The sequence below is a fragment of the Podarcis cretensis genome (genome assembly GCF_951804945.1).
Source record: "Podarcis cretensis genome assembly, chromosome: 16".
NCBI classification, from domain to species: domain Eukaryota; kingdom Metazoa; phylum Chordata; class Lepidosauria; order Squamata; family Lacertidae; genus Podarcis; species Podarcis cretensis.
Genome location: NC_137186.1, coordinates 15,381,525 through 15,399,877, shown reverse-complemented (window position 1 = coordinate 15,399,877; position 18,353 = coordinate 15,381,525). Strand labels below are relative to the sequence as shown.

General features: G+C 48.1%; 1 protein-coding gene across 1 annotated transcript; it reads left to right on the top strand.

The window, feature by feature from the left end:
- The first annotated feature begins 10,234 nt into the window (after positions 1-10,234).
- Positions 10,235-17,829, top strand: LOC307205364 (transmembrane emp24 domain-containing protein 10-like). Its single transcript, XM_079957665.1, has 5 exons — positions 10,235-10,757; positions 11,243-11,363; positions 14,403-14,476; positions 15,365-15,491; positions 17,253-17,829. The coding sequence occupies exons 1-5, from the start codon at positions 10,566-10,568 to the stop codon at positions 17,372-17,374; spliced, it is 636 nt and encodes a 211-aa protein (XP_079813791.1). The 5' UTR covers positions 10,235-10,565; the 3' UTR covers positions 17,375-17,829.
- The last annotated feature ends 524 nt before the right edge of the window (positions 17,830-18,353 follow it).

Genomic DNA, 18,353 nt, shown 5'->3' with positions numbered 1-18,353 from the left:
GATGAACTGTAGAGATGACACCCCCCTGCAGCCAAGAAAGACCTCTTAAAATACAATCTAAAGGTTCAGTGGACTGCAGCCTCCCCTAGCTACAGCCGCACTTGGTTCATTCCAAGGAGTGAGTCAGAGAGCGGTGACGTAGATGCCCTTAAATGGCCTGATTTCTTCCTGTTTGGCGTTCCTCGAAAAGGATTCCCTTTGCCCAAGCTTTCACGTGTGTGGTAGAAACCCTGTTTCGACCGAGAGCGCTTTTGGATTAGGAAGGACACAATTTGGGAGACTGAGATGAGGTTCAGAGATTCAAACCTCGCTGGAAAATCCCTCCTTTCGGCCTCATAGTCCAGCTCTTCTTAATCTGAATAGTTCACTTACAATGGGGAATGGGGAACTCTGCACATGCTCGGAAGCACTTTTAGGATTGTTATTTTTCTTAATAAAAAGAAAAATCTGGTCTAGGGCTGAATTTTGTTCTTGGGAAAAGAGGGTTTCAGAGCTGGACACCTTGCTCACAGCGCGGAGAGGGGTGGGGAGAGAAGTGGGGGGCGATAGACTTCAGGAGTGGGTGAAAATAAAATTTATTTGCTCCCTATTCGCCGCCCCCCCCATCTTTTTTTCCATCAGGCACGTGCTCACCGTACCGGTCAAATCCAGATGGCGTTTCATATTCTTCACGGGGGTGACTCATACCCCCGTGGGCAATTAGCAGGGAAATCCCCATCATTTCCCCACTGGGAATAGAGCCAGGCCATAAACCTAGATAGAGAAAGTATCTTGTTCCATTCAGCTAGTGGAAGAAGACACACACACACCCCATCAGGGTTCAAAAAGTGGGATCTTTCAAATCAGGGTTGGGGGAACCTGTGATCTCCGAAGGTTGCTGAACTACAAATCCCATCATCCCAGATCACTGGCCATGCTGGCTGCGGTGATGGAAGTTGAAATCCAATAATCTCTGCCATAAATTCCCTGTTCCTATGTTAAACAGTAGTACAGGGATATGTGGACTCCTGGGTCCTTTCCCCATCTCACAAAGAGCTGTGGAGTCCATTGGTGGGACAGAAGCTGGAGTCCCTGACTTGTTCGTGAAGGTGGGAGAAGTTTTATGATGCAGATGCAGTGTGGCCTAGTGGTCAGTGTGTTGGATTGTTTAGACCAGGGACAGCTGGTGTCTCCATCACTGAAAGCGGAAGGGGAGGTGCACTAGGATGCCTGGGTTCTTTTCTTGACAGAGTGGGAACTGGCAGAAAACCAGAGCTTCAAGCAGCCTCTTCTGAATAAATGCTTTGGTATTGTTCTGTCTAAAGCCATGCTTATCTCTACTAAGGCATAAGCCCCTTGTATTTCAAAGGCACTTACTCCTCCCAGGAAAGTGTACAAAGACTGTGTGTAAAGCACTTTACACAATGACAAACGTGAGAGAAGCAAAATACAACTGTCATCACCACAATCAATGTCACTATCAGTAACAATAATGATTATTCATTCATTCATTACACATTTTTGTATCCTACCTTTCTTGTCCGGAGATCAAGGCAGCATACAACAGTCCTGCTTGGGAGACCACGTTTGTTGTCCTCCCACCCTGTGCAAAAATTTAAAAAATGGGAGGCGGTGAATTAAGGTCACCTGTTGAGGTCGCGCCAGAGGAAAGATTGGAGCAGAGATGGCGTGATGTGGCTACTGGTCCCTTAGCCGCCCCACACTAACGCAACACTTCTAGCTGAGCTTCAAACCTTCTCAGCATGTGAATGGGGGAGAGTTTATGAGTAATGAGCAGAAGAACCAGGCAGCAGGATTTTTCCATTTTTCTGTTCCTGGCTTTTGGCCTCAAGAGGCAGGAATAGAAAGTGATTAAAAAGGCAACTTCTGAATAGAGAAAGTGAAGGTAGTGAAAGCAGGACTCCCCCTCAGCATCCTGTACACACACACACACACACACACACACTCACACGTAGGTGATCCTTTGAAGCAAGGCTGACTGCACAATGGGGGGGGGGAATGCTGTTGATATTTCAAAGTTTTTTTTCCAGATTTTACCCTGGGGCCCGAAAGTGAAGAATTCCCCTAGGCATGTGTAATCAAGTACAGAAAACTATTAAAGGCTGATAGAAGTGGGGGAGAGGGGCAGTTTCTGGGTTAGAGGGTCTTCTGGGGAAACCTCATTGAGAAATGCAAACAGAGGGCATGTACATCTATTATCATTGGTCCCCACCTACGCAACACTTTGAATGTGCTTGTGAAGGAGGCTACTTTTAAAAACGCCATAGGAAGCTGGGTCAGACCACTGTTCCATCTAGCCCAGTATTGTCCACACTGACTGGCAGGGGCTCTCCAGGGTTTTCAGATAGAGTTTTCTCCCTGCCCTGCCTGGAGATGATGGGGATTGAATTGGGGACCTTCCGCATGCAAGGTAGATGTTTGCCCAGTTCTCATTGCACAGCGATCCCCTTTGCACAGCTCTGTTCCCATTGTACAGAATGAGGAAACTGAGGCTTGAGCAAAGAGAGGAAAACAGACAGGGAGAGCAACCTTGGGAGAGCACACATGCCTGCTAATTCTAACCATATGAGATGCAGCCTTATCCGGACCAGAGATGGAAGTGTTTGTCTCGCTACTCCAGGAATAAAACATTGTCTTCCACTGTCAGGGCTCAGGGTCCAAAGTCTCTGAAAACTCCCAGGGCACAGGGAACTCCCTAATTTTTTACAAATAAAAAAACCCTTCAAGGGATGTCTTCCTTCGAGATCTGGCAGGATGTGAGACACTGCAATAGGACTTTGGTGACTCACCTTGGCGGAAGAGGAGCGGAGTCAGCCGGCAGATCTGTGGCTTATCCCTAAAAACAGACACTTCTCAGCCCCGTGGAGCAAGCAAATCCAGAGAGGTTCAGAGATTACACTGAGGGGGCCTGGGCAGTGGTAGCTGCTGCCCCCTGAGACTGATGGAGTGGAAGGCAAGACAGAGGAGCCAGAGGCAATGACCAAGGATAGAGCCACCAATGGATTCTGATTCCCCCTCTCCCCATCTTCCTTAGCAGCCTGCTCAGTTCTAATAAGGAGACTAAGGAGGAGGAAGAAGCTGGCAGCAATGGCCACCCCCTGGGCTGCGTGCAAGTAAGAAGGCCGGCTGGCAATGCCCCATTTGCATTAATCATAGAATCTACCGTTGCAATGCAGGAATCTTAGCTAAAGCACTGGAGACAGATGGCCATCCAACTTCTGCTTAGAAACCCCCAGGGAAGGAGAGTCTACCACCTCCTGAGGGAGACCATGAATCAGCCTTGGCTGGGCCTTGGCAAAGCATTTTACCATTGCACTGTTGAGAGTGCATTAATTTATGGTCTGTGTGTGTGGTGTGGGAGCTGCACGGTCAGGGAATAAACAATACTGTCCAGGGTTGTAAAGACTGCAGAGAGAATAATTGGGTGCACTCTTCCCACCTTGTATCAAATCTATGCTTCCAGGTGTCATAAGGAAGCTGCAGAGATAGTGCAGGATAGTGTGGACCCCGGAAATGATCTCTTTCAGCTTCTGCCTTCTGGAAGAAGGTACAGGTTTATAAAGACTAGGACTAGCTGTCTGAGAAACAGTTTCTATCCAAATGCGCTTTTGGTTTTAAACGCAGTGTACGGAGTCTCTATGGGAGTATATTGTATTTTTAAAATGGGGTATCAGAGTTTTTAGGGGGCTAACCAGGTTGGGATAGCTGGGATAGCAGGCTTGTTGGTTTTGAATGTCTTATGTAGTTTTTTTTTTCTTCAATTTCGTTGTTCTGTATGGGACAATGACAATAAAGATTATCATATTATATTGTATTGTATTGTATCATATCATAACAGGGGATGAAGTAGAAAAGAGAACAGGCATGGATGGAAGGAAGTGGGTGGGCATATAAGAACAGTTGGGCTACCCAGCTGCTGGGACAGAATGAACAGAGCACCTGCTGGTAGAGTATGAGCCTTTGAATCTCAGGGTTGTGGGTTCAAGCCCCGTGCCGGGCCAAAACATTCCTGCACTGCAGCGGGTTGGACTCGATGACCCTCACGGTCCCTTCCAGCTCTACAATTCTATGATTCAGAAGGTTGCAGGTTCAATCCCCAGCATCTCCACGGAAGGCTGGGAATATCAGGCCTGCAAATTTGGTGAGCTGCTGCCGGTTAGTGCAGGCAATGACCTGGTGAGTCTGGCGCAATACATTCAAATCAGTACCCTGCTACTCTAAGCAGCTGTGGCTTCCCAGGAAGAGAGGTTGGTTGTTCAACCACTCTGGGAATTGCAGCTCTGGGAAGGAAATAGGGAAGTATCCTCACAACTCTTAGCAAACTGCCACTCCCAGAATCCTTTGGGGGAAGGAGTAACTGTTTAACCCGGCACGATCCTCCTTGGACTGCATAGTGCAGGTGGCACCTAAGGCCGTTTCTTATGTCCCTCTGCAATCATACCTTGCATGGGACTCCCAGCCCAGACTGGGACAAACAGAGTATCCTGAAAGAGGACTCGTTTGGCTGTCTAGAATGAGGGGTAGACTTTGGTAATATGGCACCCTAAACCGTGGGTAGGCAAACTAAGGCCTGGGGGCCGGATCCGGCCCAACTGCCTTCTGAATCTGGCCCACAGATGGTCCGGGAATCAGCATGTTTTTACATGAGTAGAATATGTCCTTTTATTTAAAATGCATCTCTGGGTTATTTGTGGGGCCTGCCTGGTGTTTTTACATGAGTAGAATGTATGCTTTTATTTAAAATGCATCTCTGGGTTATTTGTGGGGCATAGGAATTCGTTCATTTCCCCCCCCCCCAAAGAAAATACAGTCCAGCCCACCACAAGGTCAGAGGGACAGTGGACCAGCCCCCTGCTGAAAAAGTCTGCTGACCCCTACCCTAATCACACACCCTTCTTATTTTCACAATTCCCAGGGCTCTTTTTTCAGCGGCAACTCACAGGAACTCAGTTCTGGCACCTCTCAGGTAGGCGCCATTGCCATTCTAAGAGAACGAGGGGAGTGTTCATAGTGAGTTCTGGCACCTCTTTTAATAGAAAAATAGCAATGTCAATTCCATTATTATTATTATTATTGTTGTTGTTGTTGTTGTTGTTGTTGTTGTTATTATTATTATTATTATTATTTTGCGCCCTATTGGCCTGGCACACTGTGCAGGGGAACCGCCCACCCCCCCCTAAATGTGGCGCTGCTGGAGCCCTGAACAGCAGCCCTCCAAACTTGAAGTTTTTGTTCCGTCACCCATGTGATTTGCTTATTTCCTACGATGCTGGATTTCCTTTCTGTTTTGTACCTGCCTTGAAACATCGAGAAGAGGAGGGCTGGAAGAAAATAATCACACATAGTACACATTCAGGCCAAGTATAGCACAACTCTCACACCCATACACAGTGCTCAGCCATGAAGCTCACTGTGGGGGCCTAACCTACCTCACAGGGTTGTTGTGAGGATTAAATGGGCAGGGGGAGGTAGAACCGCACAGGCCAGCTTGAGCTCCCTGGAGGAAAAACGCAATATAAATAAGTAAACAAAATAAGCCAGATGGAGAGAACTGAAACGAACAGAAAAATGTGTCCCTTCCTTCTGGGCTGCTAGTGGTTCTGGGCCTTGTTCCCAGGGAGAGCCAGGCGGCGGGACTCGCACGTGGAACAGCAGCAAAGCCTCTTCTGAGGGGACGGAGCCAAGTCTGGGAAGCGCTGGCATGCTGTGTGAGGCTTTGCTATACTTTTCAGGTTAGTCACACATTTCCTCTTCCTCTCACTCACGTTTCAAGGATGTCGCTTGGCTCCCAGCCTGCTCCCTCAAAGGCGGGCCTCCTTTTCACATTACCACCAAGAAGCAAGACTTTCAGGAGGAGGAGGAGAGGAGGTCAGGGTGCGGACAAGAGAGAGAGAGAGACAGAGGTGGCTTCAGAGGCAAAGATCCTCCTAGCTGTGCAGTGTGTGTGTGTTTTTAAAAACTGCTAGCACGGTTGCAAAGCTAAGCAGGGTCAGGTATGGTTTCAAACTGGATGGGAGACTTCATGCTGAGATGCCTGCATTGCAGGGGGTTGGACTAGATGACCCTCGGGGTCCCTCCAATTATTCTATGATTCTTTGTAGTGGTTTTTCTTGCCCCAGAGAGCAGGGGAGCAAGAGGGTAGTTTATGCTGAGGACAAACGCATCAGCATGAACAGCAGTTCTTCCACAGTGGAGTCAACGATCTGGTGGGGGCCGTATTCTTTCTGGATGGCCATCCAGTGCTGGGCGGGGGCAGATGGAAAAGTGGGCAAAGCAACAAATGTAAAATTGACCTTTGTACAGAAGGCTAGTTTCTACCCACACTTAAGCTGACACAACCCCTGTCTGTCTCCCATCCAGGGAAACAAATAGGTGTTTTCAAAGTTCAAGGGACACTTTCCAGCCAGGTCAAAGGACTCAAAGAGGGTGAGAAGCAGGGGTGGAGAGTGAGGGGTATTGCTGAGGCCTGGGGAGAGTTCAGAGGGATAGATGGAAAGGTTTGGAGCAGCGGCCTTCAGCTGAGATATGACCTTTTTTTTAAAGATAATCTTTGATTTTATGATTACATACTATACATATACACATTACTTTACATTTACATTTACATTTACTCCTAATAGTTGACTTCCCTCATTCCTTCTTCTGGCTTTTTTATGTCATCTCTAAGTTTTTCGCATTGTCTTTATCGATTTTGTATATTGTTGTTCTTCTTTGAACTTCATCCGTATAATGTTTATATACAAATAAATCTTTCTGTATATAGACGTCTTGTTGTTTGTCTTTATTCATTTACAGATACAATTAGTTACCTTGATTGTTCTTTACATTTTAATTCATATTGTCATTAACATCCAATAAAGTTTATTTTAATTTCCCATTATGAGGTTTATTTCCATTCTACTGATTTCACTATTTCACCTTATCCTATGTATAACATAAAGTTTTCCCATGCAAACTGAGATATGACTTTAGGCACGAGAGAAGCATAGAATTGTAGTGTTGACCCCTGCAATGCCAGTCATAGAATCATAGAATTGCAAGGTTGTGACGGTTATTCTGTGAGTCTTGGTTTTCCTTCCATCCTGCAAAGAGCCACCTACCTGGCAGCAATGTCTTCCTGGGCCAGACCAAAAGTCTATCTGGCCCAGCAATTTTGTGTTTGATAACAGACGGATGGTCTTGGGAAGCTCAGAAGGGGGGTGTAATAGCATCAGCCCCCCACTGTTGGTTGGTTGTCCCCAACAATTGGTATTCAGAGGTAAACTACTCTGAAGATGGAAGTTTGGATCTGCTGTCATGGCCTGACACAATACCTGCTTCTCCTCCTACTCTGTGAAGTCCGCCTGATGGTTTTTCTTTTAAGCCGACAAAGTTGTCTATATGTCTTCTGGCAGAGAGTCCCACAAGTTAAGTAGGCATGGAATGCCCTTCCTTGAGACCCTGGGGTGCAGAATTGCATTTGGAAGTATTGGCTTCTTTAAAAAAAACAAAAAACAATTGTGCTGCCATGGATGAGAAAGTCAACTCTGCACGTGCTCAGAGGCAATGCAACATTATCTTTAACATACCACACCCAAGCCATTGTGCTGCATAAAATGTTTGGGTGCTAATCTATGTCCACCTTTCTCCTCAAATTAAGAAAAGAATCACACTCAAGAGCAACTCAGGGCCTTGGTATTGTATCCCTGCTCCCCACAGACCAAGAATGTAGACTTGGCAAAAGGGTCCGTTTAATGAGAAATTCAGATCTGAGAGATCATGGCATTTTAACTTTGCGACAATCCCCACCCCCACCCCCCGTATATAAAATATTGTTATTTATTGGTACATCCCTCTTGCTTCATTTTAAATTAACGCTCGCAAATGTACAACCAAGTTAGGGATGAATACATGCTGGTCTGGATAACAAATGGATTAAAATCCTGTTGCAGCAGCAAAGTTCAGTGGGTGATCTGGGGCACTTCTATTGTATATCTCTCTGACCCTCTTGTTTTCTGGCAAAATGCCATCAGAAGGGGGGGGGGTCAACAGATGCAGGTTTCTTCAGCCCAGTATCACAGCTATTGAGAAAGCAGTACCTGTTGGATTTCTCCCAGACTGGCTGCCACTAAGGGAGCAGGAGTGCCAGGACCAAACCCATAATGTCAATTCCCCCCCTTCCTACCTCCTTGGCCATCAGGCGGCTGTTAATGAGTCACTGCCCCAGTTGTGGTTTCTCATCTACTTGGCACCTGAAATCCATCATTCCTCACACCCTGAGTCACCCAAGTTTTGGTGCCAGGACCGGCACCCGCCAATTCCTTCTCTCCTTCCTCTCCCCAAGCCAAGCCCACCCACTGGCACTGAGGAAAATGGGGCAAAGAGAGGCGAGTCATAGTGCCCCATTATCACAAAGTCGCTCCCTGGTCTCTATTAAGCCCACCACCCTCTCCTCCAAACGCCCCTTTATTTACTTATTTTTAATGAAGTTTTCATTGTCATCCAAAATAAACGGCAGGATACTTCCTGATGATTACAACTCAGGGGTGTCAGCAAAAGGGGGAAACACTCATTGACAGATCAGCACAAAGAGACCTATTAAGAAGACAGAGACCTCAGCTGTTTAGGGGCACACAAGTTCATACAAAAACCCATTCCTGGACATCCATGGGCTTAATTGCCCTTTTAGAAAACATATGGAAAAAGACAAATTCTATGTCTGGGACAGCTGGTGCTATTTAATTTTCAGCTAAATATCTTTCTAAGAGATCTGTAACAGATCTTTGAAGATAAGTGTGTTATAATTTTCAATGTGAATTTGTTTTGTCTGAACCTAGGACACTGGTCACCAGGTTATACAGCAGGGGTTCCGCTTCAGTTAAAAGCATCTTCTGGCTTTTAGCAACAATAATTAAAATGGTGAGAGTGCCTCTGGGTTTCTGCAGAGTTCCTTTTGTCCTCACCAACGCCCTTCCTCACAGGGAGCATGTTCATGATCCACAAAACCTACCAGTCCTGTTTCCTAACCACTGCTGAGCAAAGTCAAAATACTACCTTGATGTGCAGAGTTGTTGGACACAGGAAGCGGCGCTGACCTGAAAAGAAGCATGGCTTCTCAAAGAACCCTGGGAATTGTAGTGTTCTTAAGAAACGGATGTTGACACGGTTTCCCTCCCGCTGTTGAACGAGGAACACTCTCAGACCCGTCCAGTCACACTTTCCCGTCACTGACTCCCAATTTCTCACTTACGCGCTAAGGTGGCCGACACACGTTGGGTGTGTTTAAACAGGCGCATCTTTTCTGTACTGGAATAAATCCTGAGCAAAGGAGCACACTCGCCTGGTCATTCGCACGTTCACTAGTGATGCGGATGATGAACTTCGGGTATTTTCGGGTACCTCTAATGCGCCATCAATTAAGGCTGCAGTCCTGTGTGCGATTACTAGGAGTTAAATACGGGATTTGCTGCCAAGTAAACAGGCGTAGGATCGGGACGTACATTTTAAGTGAACTGCTTTTCAGGGTTGTTGTGAAGTTGGCCGACTATGGCTACAACCCAACACGCAAAACTTACCTGAATTGAATTCAGTGGGGCTTGCTTCTGCAAGTAAGGGGGTTGCACTGCAGAGGGTTGGACTAGATGACCCTCTTGGCCCTTTCTAACTCTGCAGTTCTACGATCGGCCCTACACACACTTTCCTGGGAGCAAGACATCACTGAACACAAGGGGGCCGCCTAAGCAAGCAACCAAGCACGCGGGCTGTGCATCTTTAAATTAACCCTTTGCAGGGCGGTGAAAATTGCAGCGCTGTTGCAGGCACAGGACAGTAACAACGTGTTTGCTCAGAGGTAAATCCCATAAATAAGATCCCATGGGATTTAACTTCCTAGTAGCCGAGTCGAAGGGATTGCAATCTAAAGTTATGAAGTTCAAACGATGCAATTCTAGGCAGGTTCACTCGGAAGTAAGTCCCCCTGCGTTCAAGGAGGCTTACTCCCTGGTAAGCGCTTGCCATCTGTTTTTGGACCCCTGTTAAGAACAGGATGCTGCACAAGGTGGAGCCCCCTCTGGCCTGATCCAGCGTAACGGCTCATGCCAAACTCTGCAAAACAAATGCAGCCTACGCTTTGCTCACGGCGGGACAAATGTCGCGCGCCCCCGGGACCATTTTCACGCCGCCTGCTTGGACCGGGGCGTGGCCTCTTCCGCCTCAAGCCCCGCCCCCAAGCGGAGCGGACTCGTAGGAGAGCGCCACGTCGGAAGCGGCCGCGGCCAGAGGGGGTGGGCAGAATCAGATGCAGCCCCGAAGGCTGGGGGATCCGAGATCGAGCATACGGGGAAAGCGGGCAGGGGGGTAGCCAACTGGGTTTCGACACCAGAGAGGCAATACTAGGGTTGGGGGGGCCGGGGGAAGGCGGTATCGTGTGAAAGGACCAACCCGGGTCCAGGCAAGGGGGAAGGGATTTGAACCTCCAAGGATCCAGCTCGGTTGAAGGCATACAGCAAATCAGGATTCAGGGAACCAGTCTCTCCCCGCCCCTCCACCTTTTTATTTTTTGCACTCTTGTCTGGTTCTTAACCGCGATGTGGGTGCCCGGACTCCTGGGTCCCTTGGCCCTGCTGGCCTTTTCTGCAGGCGGCTGCCAGGGACTGTCCTTCCAGCTTCCGCCGCAGACGCGCAAGTGTCTGAAAGAGGAGCTTCACCGAGATGTGATGGTCACCGGGGAATTCGTGGTCTCGGAAGCCACCGCACCGGGGATCAGGACAGACTTGCGGGTGAGGAGCATGTTGTGCTTTGATCTCCCCACCTCATTTCTTCTGCTGACAAACACTCCCCCCACCCCGGCTCACAAAAATACCTAAATGGTACAGGAGTCTGTTGCAGCTGCAACCACAAAGTTCATTCTAGACCACGAAAGCTTCTTCATGCAGCAATGAATGCACACTGTACATTTTTAAACCACTGTTGCATCACTTTAGTAATCATGGCTCCCTCCAAAGAATTCTGGGAACGGTTGTTTGTTAAATGTGCTGGGGGGGGTCCTCCTGATAACTCTGAGCCCCCTTTTAACAAACTACCATTCCCAGGAGGAAACCACCACTGTTAAAAGTGGTGTTTAAATGTGTGGTGTGAATGTTAAGGCTTTGCAAGGGCTGTGAGACTCTTTGTTGTCAAGCTTTTGTTTTGCATTTTGCGCATGCCCAGATACTCGTTGTCTCTGCTAGAGTTGACGCTGGCAGTTGGCCCTTTCTCCTTGCAGGTTACGGACTCCTCTGGCCACCTCTTGTACTCCAGAGATGATGCCAAGAAAGGAAAATTTGCCTTCACCACAGACGACTATGAGATCTATGAGATTTGCTTTGAGAGTCATGGCCAGCCAGGTATGGGGGCGATGGATTCTGCAGGCGGGTTTAAGTTTCAAAAAGTAGCCTCTAATCCCAAATTTGGGTTTGTTTTTGATGTGCCTGTACAGTGAGGAAGGGAAGCACCCTACATGCTCAGAGGCACGACTTCTTGAAGCATTCTAGAATAATTTTCATATTTCACAGCTGATCCCAGACTGCAAAAGGGAGTAGCTCACATTGAGACTTTCTCCCAAACTCACGCCCCTTTTTCCATCCCTTTGTCTCAGATTTGCCTTTAAGCACTATCCCGAACAGAGTCAGACCACTGATTGTCAGTGGCTTTTCAGGCAGGGAGCCTTTCCCAGCCCTACCTGACAGGATTTGAACCTGGGACTTTTTGCTCATAAGGCAGATGCTCCGCCACTGAGCTGCAGCCCTAGGTAAAAATTAATTCCATGCAGTGAGTAGGTGAGAGAGGCAGGCCAGAGCTCTGTGACCATCTTCTGCCAGTCCCCAGCAAGCTAGCGGCTTTTTGTTAAAGACTTATTTACAATATTATTTACCTCTGCAAAATAAACCATGTTTACATTCTTTGCTGAGAGGCATTAATTAATTCTAACACAGGCTTGCCTTTTGTCCCATATTGACTGAAACCAGGTGCAGATTTCCACAGAACCGTTCCATTTTTTTAAAAAACAAAACCATAATCCTTACAGTGGTGCCCCGCAAGACAAACGCCTCGCAAGACGAAAAACCCGCTAGACGAAAGGGTTTTCCGTTTCTCGAGGCGCTTCGCAAGATGAATTTCTCTATGGGCTTGCTTCGCAAGACGAAAACGTCTTGCGAGTCTTGCGATTTTTTTCACTCCCCCCCCCCTTTTTCTAAGTCGCTAAGCCGCTAATAGCCGCTAAGTCGCTAATAGCGCTAATCCACTAAGCCCTAATAGGGTTGCTTCGCAAGACGAAAAAACTGCAAGATGAAGAGACTCGCGGAATGGATTCTTTTCGTCTTGCGAGGCACCACTGTATTCAGATAACATTACTTGAATAAAACAAAACAGCTATAATAGCTGTAATCCCATACAGTAATGGAAGATTTCTTCATTAACTTTTCTCCCCCACCTGCCAGAACTGCAGCACTATAAATTTGCAAGAAACATTATCTTACAAGATCTTTTTAAAAACTGATTTCTTTTTGCTGAGAGGTCAGAACTTGGGAACTCATTTATTCAAGTTTTAACTGTATATTTTAATTGTTGTAACCCGCCCTGGGACCTGATGGTGAAAGGCGGGTAATAATAATAATAATAATAATAATAATAATAATAATTCAAAGAATGGAAATGATGTCTCTATAAAAATCATGATTTTTGGCAACCTCTCTGTGCAGCTGGTTGCAGTGTGTTAACCTCTCACACTTGACTAATTACCAAACCCACACAATCCATTCATTGATTGTAGGGCCTGGCCTAGATTTCTAGGGCTTCACAACTGGAAAAAAAACAATGTCTAAAAAGAGATGGTTACTGGATGCAGAGCTGACCCAGAAGCAGGGCCCCTTGAGGCCAGTCTGCATGACATCTAATCACAACATTGCAAACACCTTTTCTGGGTAGGCCTTGAATGAATGAAAAAACCAGAGATTGCGTCCTAACCAGCAGAATTTTCCAGAACAGCAGCAGTGAACCTGTGGCCTATAGCCTATGAGGCAGTTTGGTTGAAGCCATGCCCACTTGCTTGACACCTGACATCAGATATGACCGCTGGGGAATGTCGGGCCCCTCTGGCTAGCCTTGGCCCCCCAGTGGATCCAGTTTGACCAACCAGGCCTTTCCCCCCAAGCTATGCCCATCCTCCCATCAGCTGATGAGCAGGAGGACAAGGTTTAATCCTGCACTGGCTGTGTGCCCTGCACTAAGGAGGGAATAGGATTGCACCGCAGGATTTAATCTCTGTTCATCGGATGATCGGTGGAGATTAAGGCCTTCTCCAAAGCTCAGCTCCTGTGAACAGACAAGCGGCAGCAGTGGGCTGAGGGAGAAGCAGGGCTTCTGAGAAGAGCTTCAAGGCAACCTTCGGTCCTGTTTTGGGATCTGCCTTCTCCCAAGTGCTGCTTGAAGCAGTTCACACACTTCTCCCATGAGTGGTGGGGCGTCACTTGCAGGAGAAGCACAATATAATTTCAGTCTCAGAAGGGTGGAGGAAGAATCTCCCAAAAGCCTTTGTGAACCTCTCCCACTTTAAAATCAAAGTGGAAAAGGTGTTGACTTGTGGACGATCCCACCTACTAGTCAGTCGTAGGATGGATGACCTCTTCCACCTGTCAGATTTGGCTCTGATAAGGATCGGCCCTTGGCACCCAAAAAGGTTCCCCAGACCTGGATGAATGGTGTCAAGTGCTGGGCAGGTAAAAGATGGAGCTATCTGCTGAATGTGGGCTTTGCAGCAGATCAGTTGATGGTGCTTAGAAAGGTGGTCCTGTTGCCCATGTGACTGATTTTAGGATGACTTAATCATTATAAGGATCATAGTGATCTTGGGCGAGAAGGAACCCATCCTGAGCTAAGGGAGTTTGGAAGGCACTGGCCGCCGTGTTTTTCAAACCAGAAATGCTTCTATTTAGTCCAGTAAAGCAAGCTGTTTTAAATATACATAGGAAGCTGCAAACTTAAAAAACCCTATTTTTAAAAAAGTTTTCATTTTTATTTTATTTTGCAAATACAACAAAAGGAAAGGGAAAAATAAAAAATAAAACCTCAACATTGCCAGATGACATTAACAGGAAAAATATATTGATCTTCATTTAAACATATAGATCTATAAAAACAGTCCATATGTCCAAATAGGCCTGTGTTGTGGTTTTAAAAAATCCTTCTGTACTGCAGCCTTTTCCAGCCGGGTGTGATGGACTATAATTTGCCTAAACCAAACTATAAGTTTGGAAAAAATGGCGAGTGCCTGGTTGTGGGACGTCTGCTGTACATCATTATTGCCTTAATCCTAACCTTGTCCTCTCAATCTATGCCTACCTTCTCTTCATTCCCCTCACCCCTAATCCCAGGTTCTTTCTTTCCAGGGAATTTCCGTGTCCCTGACCAACTGATCACCCTCAATATCAAGCACGGTGTGGAGGCACGGAATTATGAGGACGTAAGTGCAGCACTTAGTCTGCTCTGAATAAATATGGCAGGGAGTTTGTGCCAGTTCCCCCATAGTGTGGACTACATGCAGCAGGTAAATCTGTGTGCAAATGTTTCCTGCATTCCCCGTAAAAGTGGCTTGATTGTCTCAGGACGGGGAGCCTGTGAAAAGCTCAAGCTTCATCCCACCCCAGAAGTGCTTTGATCTGTGGGGGTGAGCCTGCAGAACCTCCCTGAGATCGCCAGAAGATCCCTGCAGCTGGATCAGGCCAAAGACCCAAGTGGTTGAGCATCTTGTTCTCACAGCGGCCAACCAAACACCTTGCCCCACTGTGGGAGGCAGTGGGGCTCTGCATGCCAGTTGTTGGAAATCACAGGCGGGGAGGATGTTATAGGGGTCAGGTCCTTTAGGGCCTCTGTTTGGCCTCTGTGAGAACAGGATGCTGGGCTAGAAGGACCTGATCCAGCAAAGGTCTTCTTCAGTTTCTTTTATTTGAACTGTTTATATACAGGCCACACCTCATTTACACGTGTCCAGTTGATGCGCGACCACACACACACACACACACACACACAGCATGTTGAACCCGGAATGACTTTAAAAATGAGCCCAGAAAGGTGCAAAAACAGCACCTAGCAATCCCAGAAGCCTTTGCACCGACCGTTGAGACCTGTGGAGAGTAGGGAGTTTGAGCAAGGAGCTTCGGAGAGAGCAGTTGCGGTGGAGTTTGGCAGATTTGCGGCCGTTCATGCCAGTCTGAAGAGTGCTGCTGGTTTTTTTAAGGGTTTTCCAAGGGTTTCCAGAGTTGGTGGCCGTCTCCACTCCCTCTGTGGCCCCAGCTCCCCTTGTGGCATTGTGCTGGCCTTTGGCTCAGCCTGTCCTCCCCTTTCCCCACAGATTGCGAAGGCTGAGAAACTCAAGCCCTTGGAGGTGGACCTTCGTCGGCTTGAGGACCTTTCCGAATCCATTGTCAAAGATTTTGCTTTCATGAAACAACGCGAGGAGGAGATGCGTGATACCAATGGTGAGTGGCGCGAAAGCATGGCGGCTGGAGATCTTGCCCCGTCATTCGCTGGAGCCGAGAAAGGCTGCAGTGCGGGCCTCGTCTCTGGCTCTCACCATCTGGTGGCCTCCAGAACGTTGTTGGACTACAACTCCCATCATTCCTTACCACTGGCCATACTAAGGATGCTGGGAGTTGTAGTCCACTGACGTCTGGAGGGCACCATGTTGGCTGTGCCTGCTCTGCTGTTTGTTCTTTCTTTCTTCTTTGGCCTTCGATTGGCTGTTAATGGTGTCCATCAGCCTTGAGGCCTCCAACATCCTATGTTCCTAGCCACCTGGCCAATGGCTGGGGATGGTGGGAGCTTCTGGGAGTTGCAGTCGAAAGAATCTTGGTGGAGGCTGCCTCACAACAACCCTCCAAGGCAGGGTTGGGCTATGACTGGTGACTGGCCCAAGGTCAGCCATTAAGCTTTTGCAGGGATTTGAACTCAGGCCTCCTTGGGTATCAAGAGCTACTCCCTGCCCTGTCTACACTGGTGTGACAGTCTTACAAAGAGAAGCTTTCCCTCATTACCTGCCACAAAGTCATAAAAAATATATATTTTGGCAGTGGTGGGGACCTTCTGCGTGTAGGGCAAGGCCCCTCCCTAAAACGAAGCCGAACAATAAAATATTAGAAGGTACTAATGTTATTTGTTGCATTTATTATCCTGCCGTTCCTCTGAGGAGGTAATGAGTGGCGTACAAACATACCGCATTTTTCGCTCCATAAGACGCACTTTTCCCCCTCCTAAAAAGTAAGGGGGAATGTGTGTGCGTCTTAGGGAGCTAATGCAGGCAGGAGGTTCTGCTCAGCACTCCCTTTAAAGAGCCGTGCGGAGCGTGTGGGGGGGCTTTTCCCCGAGGAGGGAGAAGGGCAGGCCATCAGACCCTTCTGCCTCCTTGGGGAAAAGCCACACACACGCTCTGCACGACTCTTTAAAGGGAGCACAGCTCTTGGGGGCTTTTCCGGAAGGTGGGGGAAGGGACTGACAGGCTGCCCTTCTCCCTCCTTGGGGAAAAGCCAGCAAGAGCCACACACACGCTCCGCGCGGCTCTTTAAAGGGAGCGCTGAGCAGAGCCTCCTGCCTTCATTCACATCTGGGATGCATACAGGCTCTGCTCGGCGCTCCTTTTAAAGAGCCGTGCAGAGCATGTGTGTGGCTCTTGGGAGCTTTTCCACAAGGTGGGAGAAGGGACTGACGGGCTGCCCTCTGTCCCTTCCCACACCTCCCAGAAAACCAGCAAGAGCCACTGCGAGCTCTGCTCAGCGGTCCCTTGTAAGGGCTCCCTTTCGTCCCTCATCCCGCTTTGCTGGGAAGCCAGCAGAAGAGGTGCTGCACAACTATCGCTGTTGCTCTGCTGACTTCAGTGAGAGCTGTGCAGCTTGCTCTGCTGGTTTCTCAGCGAAGCGGGAGGAGGGACGGAAGGGTTTAAAGCAAGAAAAGCGAGAGCCACTTACATGCTCTGTGCAGAATACCGATATTTTTTTCTTGCTTTCCCCCTCGAAAAACTAGGTGCGTCTTATGGAGCAAAAAATACAGTAGTTCTTTTCCCCTCCCCTGTTTATTCCAGCAACAACCCTGTGAGGCGGGTTAGGCTGAGAGACTGTGACTGGCCTGAAATCAGCGTTGTGGCTGAGTGGGGATTTGAACTCTGGTCTCCCAGATCTTAACCACCGCTCCACCCTAGGAGCTCGGAGCTGGATCTGCCACTTAGCCTTGTCTTTCTCTCTTTGCAGAATCCACCAGCGCTCGGGTCTTCTACTTCAGCATTTTCTCCATGCTCTGCCTTGTGGGCCTGGCCACTTGGCAGGTCTTCTACCTCAGACGCTTCTTCAAAGCCAAGAAACTCATCGAGTGATTGAGCTCCGGTTTGGGCACAGGGGGAGAGGCAAGAAGTGGGCGATCCCTCTTTACTGGACTCCCCTGCCTAGTTTTGCCATGGATCTGGCCTACAACCTGTTAGGTGTGAACCATGCTCAATCTCTCTCCGCTGAATTATTCCACTCCGAAGGTGACTGCATTATATTTTTCTGGGATTTCCTTGTGGCCAGGACTATCAGTGGAACAACTGACAACTGGACTGGATCTCTTTGCTAGCCAGGAATGGAGCCGCTCATCAGACAAGGCATGGATTCTGGGGAGCAGATTAGAAAACCACTTGCTGTTGCTCCCAAACCGACCATGGTGCTCGTCTGCTCTGCTTGGTGGTGGTGGTGCTGGGGATGTGGTGGGGCGGGTGTTTTAATTAGACTAGGTAATTTAAGTCCCAACTGCTGAGTGTAATACTTTGGAAGTAATAAATTTTGGTTCCTAGATATTGCTTCTGTTTTGGTGGGTGGGTGAGGGGAGAGTTATGGCAAACAATGCAGGAGGGGCTTGCCTCTCCTTGCCTCATCTGGAGTCAGGAAAAAGGTATTCTACAGGGTCTATGATGTGTGGATTTTGGTAGACTGGATAAAGGCCATAAACACGGCTTTTTCATATGGAACTCACAGGAACTCAGTTCTGGCACCTCTCAGGTGGGTTCCAGCACCTCTTTTTCTAGAAAAATAGCACAGGCCACAGACAATTTACAGGTGTCACCCCAGTTACGCAGGGCTTTAAGTTTCCCAGGTAGCATGTGTGTATGTAAAATTGCAAATAGTGGGGAACAGCATCTATAAAGCCTGTAAATACTCTGGAAACCTTTGAAAAAGCAGCAGCACTCACCAGGCTGGCATGAATGGTGGCTCTCAGTCTTCCGCATCGCTGGAGGAAAATGCGCAGGGATAAGATGCGCGGTGTAAAGGATGAGGGGTCAGCAAACTTTTTCAGCAGGGGGCCGGTCCACTGTCCCT